This window comes from Squalius cephalus, assembly GCF_949319135.1.
Source record: "Squalius cephalus genome assembly, chromosome: 12".
Classification (NCBI taxonomy): Eukaryota; Metazoa; Chordata; class Actinopteri; order Cypriniformes; family Leuciscidae; genus Squalius; species Squalius cephalus.
The window spans coordinates 3,238,612-3,250,635 of NC_137133.1; the positions used below are offsets into that span (position 1 = coordinate 3,238,612).

At 38.4% G+C, this 12,024-nt stretch overlaps 1 protein-coding gene across 6 annotated transcripts in view; it reads right to left on the minus strand.

Moving 5' to 3' along the window:
• myo6a (myosin VIa) overlaps positions 1 to 12,024 on the minus strand; it is a 59,236-nt gene that overhangs the window by 1,964 nt on the left and 45,248 nt on the right. Inside the window, exons 25-34 of one of the 6 annotated variants that reach the window (XM_079887491.1) lie at positions 11,288 to 11,438; positions 10,980 to 11,188; positions 9,220 to 9,298; positions 7,464 to 7,624; positions 6,472 to 6,507; positions 6,181 to 6,219; positions 5,497 to 5,600; positions 3,215 to 3,346; positions 3,083 to 3,112; positions 924 to 1,142 (exon numbers count right to left, since the gene is read on the minus strand). In XM_079887491.1, the coding sequence (XP_079743617.1) occupies positions 924 to 1,142; positions 3,083 to 3,112; positions 3,215 to 3,346; positions 5,497 to 5,600; positions 6,181 to 6,219; positions 6,472 to 6,507; positions 7,464 to 7,624; positions 9,220 to 9,298; positions 10,980 to 11,188; positions 11,288 to 11,438 (1,160 nt within the window). The remainder of the gene's footprint in view (positions 1 to 923; positions 1,143 to 3,082; positions 3,113 to 3,214; positions 3,347 to 5,496; positions 5,601 to 6,180; positions 6,220 to 6,471; positions 6,508 to 7,463; positions 7,625 to 9,219; positions 9,299 to 10,979; positions 11,189 to 11,287; positions 11,439 to 12,024) is intronic. The other 5 variants (XM_079887493.1, XM_079887492.1, XM_079887495.1 and 2 more) reach the window with 5 other exon arrangements.

The window sequence follows — 12,024 nt, forward strand, 5'->3', positions numbered from 1 at the left end:
TACACACTGATGGCCTAAGACACGAAACGAGCGGTTTGTGTGAGAAAACGAACAGTATTTATATCGTTTTTAACTCTTATACACAGCCACGTCCAAGTGATCTGAGGGCGCGGGCGCTTCCTATTGTGTGACGTGTGCGCAGACTGGTGCATAGATATATACACTAGATGTCACCTTGGCTACGGCAGTTCATTGGAACGAATGTCTTTAAGACGACATCTATTCTAGTGTATATATATCTATGCACCAGTCTGCGCACACGTCACACACCAGGATGCGCGCGCGCCCTCAGATCACTTGGACGTGGCTGTGTTACAAGAGGTAAAAACGATATAAATACTGTTCGTTTTCTCACACAAACCGCTCGTTTCGTGTCTTAGGCCATCAATGTGTACTTACAATGGGGAATTGTTTAATTTGGACTCTGTGCATGCTCTTTGAGACAGTGACCACAGACACCATAGGAAAAAAAGACACCTACATCTTGGATGCCCTTGAGGTAAGCTAAAACATACCAAAATTTAATTTCAAAGTGAACTATCCCTTTAATCCTATCCAATAAACAACTACCTTACTAACTATTAATAAGCAGTAATTAGGAGTTTGAGGCAAAAGTCGTAGTTAATAGTGAATATGTGTTCCCCATACTAAAGTGTTACTGCATTTTTAGCCATGATGTATGCAAGTAATGAACCCATGAAAATGTATTTAATAAAATAACCACGTACTTAGATGTTGGTATCGGAGCATTTTTGAGTATGATGACTATCAGTAAATTAGTGCTGCAGGCGTGATTTGGGGAAAATCGTCTAGTACTGATAAGGTTTTCAGAAAGATAACACACTGACACCAGCAGTGAGGTAAAGGCAGTGAACTGACATCTCCACACGAGAGGAATAAATGTGAGTGAAAGTGAATGGCACCTGCCACCAGCAGAATGGGGTGTTTATCGGGGTGCAGCTCCATCTGTCTGGCGATCCACGGCCCATCGAAGTGGGCGTACCACCATCCTTTCTTCTTGTTCTGCGGGTCTTTGAAATGGTCTCCTGGTCGGATGAAGGGAATGCGAAAGAAGCGCTGCTGTCTGTTCATGACGATCTCTTGCTGCCGAGGCATTACAGGCACAACGGGGTTCTGCTGGGCTGGAGGATGATGGGAAGACGACACCGTTATAGGGCTAGAAAAACACAATCTGATTCTCCTAACATCTCCTAGCCAGCTGCCACAAGATAACGCGTCAGAATAAATCTCGGCCACAACCAGTCGAGCGATGTGCATCAAGACTTTATCATGTTTTCTCTTATGATGCATTTGTTAAGCTCCGCCCACAGTGTAATATCATTGGTCCAAAACTCCCAATCCACATGGCTACATATAATGGTATATAAATATGAAATATTCCAAGGCTGTTCAAATCTGATTATTTGTGTATCCGATTGGAATCTGATTTAAATTATTGACTGTATATGATACTGTGTTCAGATCTGATTTGTGTGTCCTGTGCCGCTCTTTCGTTTTCAGGAATATCTGCATTGGTTTCAATGGCAATGGTGTTGTGTTTTTAGTTATACGCCAAAAACAACAACATCAACATGGAGGGTTTGCAATATAGATGTTGTCTTATTTACAGCTTTACTGGCTTTATTCTGTGCTGTCGTCTCTGCCGGTCTCAAAACATGTCTCTGTTATATTGGCATTTTCTGCTCGTTCGGCACTTTGCAACAACACTATCTTGTTTTGTTTACGCTATGTGCCAAGAGAAAGTCACATAAACCACGCAAAATCCGATTTGAATAAGATTTCAAACCACATATGGATGTAGCACTTGCTAAATATGATCGGATTCCAATCGGACAATCACAAAAATTGGATATGGAGTGGACTGACGGTCTTAACGAGGCTTAGTTGGATGAGACATGTCAACCCACATAGTATTTCATTAGTGAGGACAGAAAAATTAAAAATTACTGACTAAACTAAAAAAAAAAAATGCTTTTGCTTGGTTAGAACCCAGGATATAGTATAATATGAAACAATACCAACAGAGCAAGCTGAAGTGACTCACATTAACAGTAATGCTATTTTTATGCTGACCTTCTACATGAAGCTTTCAATTCATTTCATTGACAGCAATTATATAGGTTATATTGACTGATAAAAGCTTTAAATGTTCTTTATCTGAATAAAAACTGCATATGTGCTCATCATGAAATATTTGATACGGTATTACTGGACTCTGCATGTGTGGATCTGATTGAAAGAGCATTATGAATGGTCAGCTAAAAAAATATTGCAAAAGTAACTACGCTGAATGGAACGTCAATGGAACAAAAGAAACATCAAACCTGAGTCAAACATCAGACTTAGCAATATTATAAGTCTATATATACTCATCAATAGAGCCAAACATTAGCATTTCCTCATATTCACCTAAGTTCATATCAATGGCAGATATACTGATTTAAAGGGTCAGATATTTTTTCTTTTTTTGGGTGGTGGGAAATTAATACTTTTACTGAGCAAGGATGCAATAAACTGATCAAAAGTGAAAGATATTAATAATGTTTGTTACAAATTTTTTTCTTTTGAACTTTGTATTTATTAAAAAATCCTTAAAAATATGAAGCAGCACAACCTTTTTCTGAATATAATCAGAAATGTCTCTTGAGCATCAAATCAGAATGATCTCTGAAGGATCATGTGACACTGAAGACTGGAGTAATGATGCTGAAAATACAGCTTTGATCACAGGAATAAATTACATAACAAATATATTACAATAGAAAACAGTTTTATATTGTAATCATTTTTCACAATATTACTGTTTTACTGTATTTTGATTGAATAAATGCAGCTTTGTTGAGCATAAGCGACCTTTCAAAACTTTTGACCAGTAGTGTAAATATATTACAAATAGTTAGGAAAGCAGCAGGGAAAGAGGGATATTTTATTTATTGTAAATATTATTTTCTATTGGCTTTGTTAAATAAGTGAGTTAAGCTAATAATTGCTTTTTTCTACTATTTTCATTTTATTAGGCCTTTTAGTTATGTTAACTTTTTAGTGTTTCATCCATACTTACCGATGAAGGCTTTGCTTTCAATTATATCAACTATTAAAAAAAAAAAAAAAACACCACCAAAAAATGATTTCTGCCTACAGCGTGTATTATGAGTTTCATCCTGACTCCGGTGGGATTTGTGGGATTTCTCACCGTAGTCTGTGATGGCTTTCGGCGCCCGCTGCTCGTCCTGAGTGTTGCGTTTCTTGTTCTTTGACTTCCACGCGTGATACACCTTCAGTCTGCGGTGAAACTCCTCACGACACGCAGCTAACAACTCGATATCTACATGGAGAGAGTGAAAAGAAGAGACGAAACTGAAATAAAACAGACTTTTACAATATCCACATTTATTCCCATCAACTCAGAATGAAGTTCATTTTAAATTAATTGAAATAATCTGAAAGCAATGAAGCACAGAAACTATTTTTCAGCAGATTATGTAAGAACCTTTTTGACCGATTTTGGAACATTTAATACAAAAGGTAAAATCTAAAATGACAATTTCAGATGTTAAGGTTAATAATCAAGTGATTCAAGCTAATTTATGACATTGAGCAACACAAGATGTCAAATGATGCCGATCACATGATCATCAGGTTTTGTTTAGGCCAGATTGAGTGCAGAAGGGGGACATACAAAAAGGAAATACTCTATTTACTTGACTTGTTATGCTGATAATATGATTTATAAAGAGAAAATATGTATGAAATTGGCTAAGAAAAGAACAATCTGGAAAAGACCATATTAAGCAACTATAGACCGATCTCAAATCTTCCTTTCATAGGCAAGATCATTGAAAAAGTTGTCTTCAATCAGCTGAACAAATTCTTATGCTCGAATGGATCCTTTGACAATTTTCAATCTGGTTTCCGACCGCACCACAGCACAGAGACAGCGCTCATAAAGATAATAAACGATATTCGCTTAAATACTGATTCAGGCAAATTATCAGTGCTGGTACTACTCGACCTCAGTGCTGCATTTGACACTGTCGATCATAACATACTTCTCGACAGGCTGGAAAACTGGGTTGGGCTTTCTGGGATAGTCCTAAAATGGTTCAGGTCATACTTAGATGGGAGAGGTTATTATGTGAGTATAGGTGACCATAAGTCTGAGTGGACATCCATGACATGCGGAGTCCCTCAAGGCTCAATTCTTGCACCACTCCTGTTCAACCTGTATATGCTCCCAATGAGCCAAATAATGAGAAAGAACCAAATTGCTTACCACAGCAATGCAGACGACACACAGATCTACCACAGCAATGCAGACGACACACAGATCTACCACAGCAATGCAGACGACACACAGCTCTACTTAGCCCTATCGCCTAACGATTACAGCCCCATTGACTCCCTGTGCCAATGCATTGACGAAGTCAACAGTTGGATGTGTCAAAACTTTCTTCAATTAAACAAAGACAAAACTGAAATCATTGTGTTTGGAAACAAAGATGAAGTTCTCAAGGTGAACGCATACCTTCACTCTAGGGGTCAAACAACTAAAAATCAAGTCAGGAATCTCGGTGTGTCTTTAGAGTCAGACCTTAGTTTCAGTAGTCATGTCAAAGCAATAACTAAATCAGCATACTATCATCTGAAAAATATTGCAAGAATTAGATGCTTTGTTTCCAGACAAGACTTAGAGAAACTTGTTCATGCTTTCATCACCAGCAGGGTGGATTATTGTAATGGACTCCTCACTGGCCTTCCCAAAAAGACCATAAGACAGTTGCAGCTCATACAGAACGCTGCCGCCAGGATTCTGAGCAGAACCAGAAAATATGAACACATCACACCAGTCCTCAGGTCTTTACACTGGCTCCCAGTTACATTTAGGATTGATTTTAAAGTATTATTACTGGTATATAAATCATTCAATGGCCTAGGACCTCAATACATTGCAGATATGCTCACTGAATATAAACCCAACAGATCACTCAGATCAATAGGATCATATCAGCTAGAAATACCAAGGGTTCACTCAAAGCATGGCGAGTCCGCTTTTAGCTATTATGCCAGCCGCAGCTGGAACCAGCTTCCAGAGGAGATCAGACGTGCTCCTACTGTAGTCACTTTCAAATCCAGACTCAAAACACATCTGTTTAACTATGTATTTACTGAATGAGCACTGTGCCACTGTTCGTCCGACTGTACTGTACTGTATTTTTTTTTTTTTTTTTCTAAACTGTTTTAATTATTCTTATTTCTTTTTATTATTTTAATTTCTTCTATGTAAAGCACTTTGAATTGCCATTGTGTATGAAATGTGCTATATAAATAAACTTGCCTTGCCTTGCCTAAGAATGCAAATTTATGGTTTGGACCGTATACTGTCAAAACATTTTTTTCCATTGAAATGCAGAAACAAATAAAACCAAACATATTCTGTTCAAATTTACTGATGAAAACAAATGAAAGCTTTCCTACCACAGGATGTATTGATGGCATCCCGTAATTCAGCATATTTCCACTTGCTGAGTTCATATTTCTTGACATCAACTTGGGCGTTTGTGGCGGTCACCTGTGGACTTCTGAATCCATGGAAACAACACAAACAAAACCAAATGAAGAGAAAATACTGATGCATTTTCCTACACTAGGCATTTGACAGAAACTAGAGCTACTTAAAGTACAGTGGAATTACAAGCTGTCTAGTACAAAAAAGACAAGATTTACTAATCAACTTACCAATCAAACATAACGAGATACATTTACACTACAAACAACAAATAAGACTTACTAAACACACTAATATGTATAACTAAATCAAATACATGGTGATAAACATTTATTTTGCAACAAAAATGGCTACATTCATTAAATTGTGAAAAGTATGAGAGATAGGTTGAAGAAGAGAAGAGTTTAAACATCACAACACCAATAACAGGAAGATCAATTTCAGAAAAAAAGGACAAATCGGCATTAATCAAATTACAAGTAGGAAACACATTCATTCGTGGACAGAAGAAAAACTAGATGTGACTCTGGATTCATTTGATTATCAAAATGAAACACTGAAGATCAATTTTAGGCTCTTCATTTTTCTCCAGTGAATAAGGTTTAGATTTTTGGTTGTGTATTTCTGTAGTGATAACAAACCCTTCTACCCACCGAGCCAGAAGATCAGACATTTCCTTGGCCATTTCCTCCCTAAAGGACATGATTATTGGACCGTACATATGTTAGTATATGACGTCAGCAATAACCCGCTAAAAGAATATTCCCTCCACTTGTGCATTTTACCAACAAGATTCCCAGTTGGACCTAATTTAAGCTCATGGTGATAAATGTGAAAATAAATGCTAGTTTCATGAAATGTTTTACAAAACTACCAAACTAATCTAATAATTTGCAGTAAACAATCAAGATTTCAATAGGAGACATAGTGAAAATGTAACCTACATGGTCAAGCTCTTGAGCTTTTGTGGTGGTGCAACACTGTAAAAACAGACAGGAAGAGCATTAAATACGTGATGGAGAGACCAATCAAAGCGTCCGTCGGTTATTAAACAAGACTCAAAATCCCACCACCATCAATGCTTTAGAAGAATGTTCCAGGTTCAAGACAAGCTAAACGACTCACACCATGAGTTTGCTTGATCTTTTACTATATTTGAGTTACATTTTTTTGAAAACAATTGTGCTACTTAATATTTTTGTGGAAACCCAGACACGTTTTTTTTTTTTTTTCAGGATACTTTGATGAATAGAACGTTCAAAAGAACAGCATTTTGTTTTTAAATAGAAATCTTTATGGTAACTTTCAATGACTACGAATTATTTGCAAGTTTCAGAAAACTGTTTCACAAATAACAGAAGTGCATCAAAGTTTATTATTCTATATGCTTGACATGTGTTGGAAATGCGAATAGTGGTCAAATCCTTGCCAAAACATGGCATGGACCACTTTTTTCCACTTCTTAATAACTTTTTATACATTCAACATGGATTTAGCAAGTTATTGACAACATTATCATTATTATACCTCATTTTCCTGCACATATGTGCACAGGTCATAACCTAAATATCTTTCAGTGGTGTATGAGTTGGAGGATCCCCCAAATGAGGTGCTTGTTCTGGCACTAATTGACTTCCATTATAAGAGCATTACAGTGTTTACTCACGGATGCCACTAAGCTAAACTTGCATTGAACCCAGAACAATCCTTTAACCTGTAGCTGTATGATTGACTGTGTTTGTCGGAAAATTTACACTCTAATGTTTAAATGCATGTGTAAAGGACATGTACTGTAAGTCATTTGAATATAATGAGTGTTTTATTTGGCCCAGTGTGAGGTAAGGTTTTCCTGTGGGGTGTGTTTAGCTGTAAGGGGTACAGGGTAAAGGTTTTGAGAGGGAATGCATTTTCTGGACATCTGGCAGCGGCTTCACACCTGCGCGATCCGGCTTCCACAGGCGTCTCCTCTGGGATGAGTTCGGCCTCGCTCTGAGCGATCCGCAGGGCCAGCTCTCGGTCCCGCCGCTCTTGCTCCAGCACCGCCTGTCGGGACGCCTCCTGCTCCCTCTCGGCCTCCAGCTGCAGGTCCATCTCCTCCTGAGGAACACGCGTCACACCAACATAATATTCAGCACAATATTCTGCGTCATTTTATTATGCGATTTGTCAGTTCAGACAAACATGTAAAACAAATATGACAAGATGGGCTGAATGAAAGTGCAAAAATCACTGTCTGACAGCAGGTGGCGCTTTTAGAAAAGCAGAAATACTCTGATTACCCTGGTACACACAGCACTGTGCAACTTCACATTTCCGACACCCGTTTGCCAGAGAGAAGTCAAACATCCGTTCAGATTTGTGTATTTGCAATGGTGTTAGTCAGTCACCACCAAACACAAGAGTACAGACTCAGGAGAGCCGGTTCGGGATTCTTCCTCTGCTATTCAGTGCTGGAGGGATTATGGATTTTTGTAGGCCAAAACCAATAAATGAGTTATCATTTTAGCACTTCCAGTTCCATCGTCCTAAAATCAATGTTTTTTTTAAATGGGTTTTTGGTTAAATGCCTTAAAGCTACACTGTGTAGGATTTTCTCCCATCTAGCGGTGAAATTGTTTATGACTACCAACTGAATATTACTTTCTAGCCCAGGGTTCACCAATCTCGGTCCTGGAGGGCCGATGTCCTGCAGAGTTTAGCTCCAACCCCAATTAAACACACCTGAACCAGCTAATCAAGGTCTCACTAGGCATATTAGAAACTTTCAAACAGGTGTGTTGGAGCTGGTTGGAGCTAAACTCTGCAGGACAGCGGCCCTCCAGGACCGAGATTGGTGAACCCTGTTCTAGCCGCTCCCATTCCGAGGGCGTTTTAACTCCTACGGTGGCCGTATTATTTCAAATCTGCCGGCAGTCGCGAGTAATCTCCCCCTCACATTCGTCACGGTGCCACTGAGTGTAAAAACACGAAAGGCGAAGCTTAAATTTCCAGGTATGTCCCTCTTTGGCTAATGTATTTTCAAGATGGAGGCGCAACATGGCTGCCGCCATTCGAGGGACTCGCTCGTATGTATTCTAAATGGCAGATTCTACGCTTACGAGAATACTTGATTAGTTGGTGGAAGTAATTACACATTAATGAGCACATCATTTTGAAAGAACAAAGTGTTTTTTGCTAAGAATCAACTTAAAAAATGACACAGTGTAGCTTTAAATAAGGCGCTGAACACAATCTTAACATATTTTTGAGTTTTATTCGACAACATAAAAACATCAGTAATACCCTCTTGTGATTTTTTTTAAAGCTTTTACTTGTCTTGAAAAGGCGGTGCTAACAAGGCGGTGCTAACAAGTATGTGTGACTACAGCGGTTGTAGAATTAAATTAAACATCATCAGCCGAACAGATAATCTCATCTACTCACTAGTTCAATTTCACAGCCTCACTGTGTTTATAAATCGTGCTCTTGCAAACATTTTATGGTCCTAAGCCTTCCACAGACGATATGTATTTATAAAAACACATTTAGACCGCTGAACATAGTGATTGCTATCAGGATATGAGGAGACTTTCAACCTGCATAACAAAAAATGTTTCTGTGGAGAATCACCGATTGCACCTTTAAGGTTTTAGACTCTGCTACAGGAAGGAAAAATGCAGAAGAAATAATGTGGAGTAAAACGCTGAGCTCACCTGCAGTCTCCTCTCCTCCTCCTCTCTTTTCTTACGCTCCTCCTCTTCCTGTTTTCTCTTCTGCTCCATCTCCGCTTTCCTAAAACAGACCGACAGATGCAAGCTTCAGCTGAGCTGGAGACAAGATTATTTTTAAAAGATGAAACAGGTGTACTGACAGATCTGTCCTTCAGTATTGTGACGTATATCCAAGTATAGTGTATTATAGGAAAAGACAAATGCCGGGTTTAAGTGGACTAAATCAGCGGTCCCCAACCTTTTTTGCGCCACGGACCGGTTTAATATCAGACAATATTTTCACGGACCGGCCTTTAAGGTGTGGCAGATAAATACAACAAAATAAAATGATATGACCGGCATAAAAACTGGGGTATTTTTTAAATATAATAATAAATGTGAATCCAATGTGTAGGCCTACTCGCAACTTTATTAGCAGCGTCCTCGTAACATCGCGTTACGCGAACGCAAACAAAATGCCCCCCAAAAGAAAAAAATCTCCATGTTTTCGGTGCTGATGCGTTCATGTAACATGTAAGGGTGGCGCTGCCAATAAAGCACCTAAAAGCTGTCACAACGAACCGGCATGATTATGAATATATAAAATATAGCAGGGAGACATTTTAATTGTTTACTAATAAACAAGTGTTTTCTGTGTCAGTGTCGGCTGGAAAGATGAAGTTGACGATGCTGACTCGCCGAGACGCCGACGCGCCAGAGAGAAATGCACATTTCATACGAATTACATAAGCAGAGAGCAGTCTGTTTTCTTTCGTTTTGAATTGTTCTGTTTAAAAGTAGACATTTCAAGCTTTCTATATATGTCTCAGGTCTGTGAGGCAAGTAGGCTACCTTATCACTGAGTTTCGGTTCATTTATGAGACGAGCTCCAGTTCATGTGCCGGTGCCTCCATGTCCTGATTATATTGCCTGCTATATTTTATTTATTAAATCCAGGCAATTGGTTGATGAAACATTGATTAAAATTAAGATACAATTAATACAAAACGAAATGAAATTTAAAGACAGGCTTTGTGCTTTCTGTTTGAGGTCTCTGTGAAAGTTTTAAAGCAGTCTTTTAGTGCCGCTTTCAGAGCGCTCACGTCCGTAACGGAGAACTGTCCCGTCTGTAACATTGTTTTTTTTGTGTGAAATAAATTTCTAAATAAATGCGACTTATAGTACAGTGCGACTTAGGCTATATATGTTTTTTCTTCTTCATGGCGCATTTTTTGTCTGATGCGACTTATACTCCGGAGCGACTTATAGTCCGGAAAATACGGTAAGTTATTTATTCTTTCTGTGCGGCCCGGTACCAAATGTCCCACGGACCGGTACCGGTTCGCGGCCCAGGGGTTGGGGACACCTGGACTAAATGATTGGAGAAGTCCAGTACACATCTCCAAAAAAAAGCTGTTTCACTGGAAAATCGTGTTATGACATTTTGATTAGAAATTACTAGGTCAAAACTAATAAAAAAAATTAAATAATGAAATGCATAGATGAATTGTTCGCTTTAAAATCTATAACTTACATTTAGAAAATAGATCGTGTGAAATTTCATTTTCTGACAACTTTTGTTAAAATCTAGGTGACTTCAGAATGTAGCACAAAGCTTTTATGATAGTTTTATGGTGCTTTATGGACTTCATTCATCTTATTGTATAGCAAATACCTAGTAAATGCTTAAAACCTTTTCTGGGTCATTCGGGTTTGGACTGTGATGAGGGTGAATAAATGACGTTGGTGATCTGTCTACTCACAGGCGTCTATCGTCTTCCTCTTGTTTGCGCTTCTGATCCTCTTCTTCACGTCTCTTCCTCTCTCTCTCCATCTCCTCTTGGATGCGTCTCAGGCGCTCCATCTCCTCCTCCTCTTGTTTCTTCTTCTGCATGGTGCTGAGCAGCTCCTGCGAGCGAGTAATCAGAGCCTGGTGCTCGTGATCGATGTCCATGCGGCTCATGATGGTGCTCTATGATGAGAGACACACAGTACAGGACACACTTCTTTAGCTACAGGGGTTTCAGGGAATTTGAGCTGCTCAAGAGAGGTCCTTCTCTCTGACACACACCTTTATCTTGAGTATGTGGGCGTTGATAGAGGAATCTAGTTCCTGCATGTGTTTGCTCATTTCCTGTTTTCCCTCCTTGAGTCCGGACACCACCTGATTCAACTTCTCCATACTCTTCTTCAGGTTACGAGCCTTCACCAGCCCATCGATCCTAACACACACAAACACACACAAACATATATATTATATACACACATATATATATACATAAAAAAAAGAGTGGAAAATAATCTTACTTCCCAATCTTTTGAACAGTAGTGTATGAATTTCTGGTCATGTGTTAATGTCGTAAATGTGGGTTTAGTTAGTTATATGATAACAGTGTGATATTTGCATAGTTTAAATGTTGGTATCACTTTACAGTTACACTTTATTTTAAGGTGTCATTGTTACAGTGTAATTATATATTTAAGTACTGAGTAATATTAAGTAACTTCATGTACTTACTATAGGGTTAGGGTAGGATTAGGGTATGGTTGAGGGTTAGTTGCATGTAATTATGCATAATTTACTGTTATTACTATGGTAAGTACATGTAACATTTGTAACAAAGACACTGTGAAATAAAGTGTTACCCACTTTACAATAAGGTCTCACTTGTTAACTTTAGTTAATGCATTAGTTAACATGAACAACGATCAGTGTATTTTAACAGCATTTATTAACCTTTGTTAATGTTATTAATAAAAATAAATGTGTTCATCGGTTAAAAAAAATGGGTCACTTTAGATTAGGGT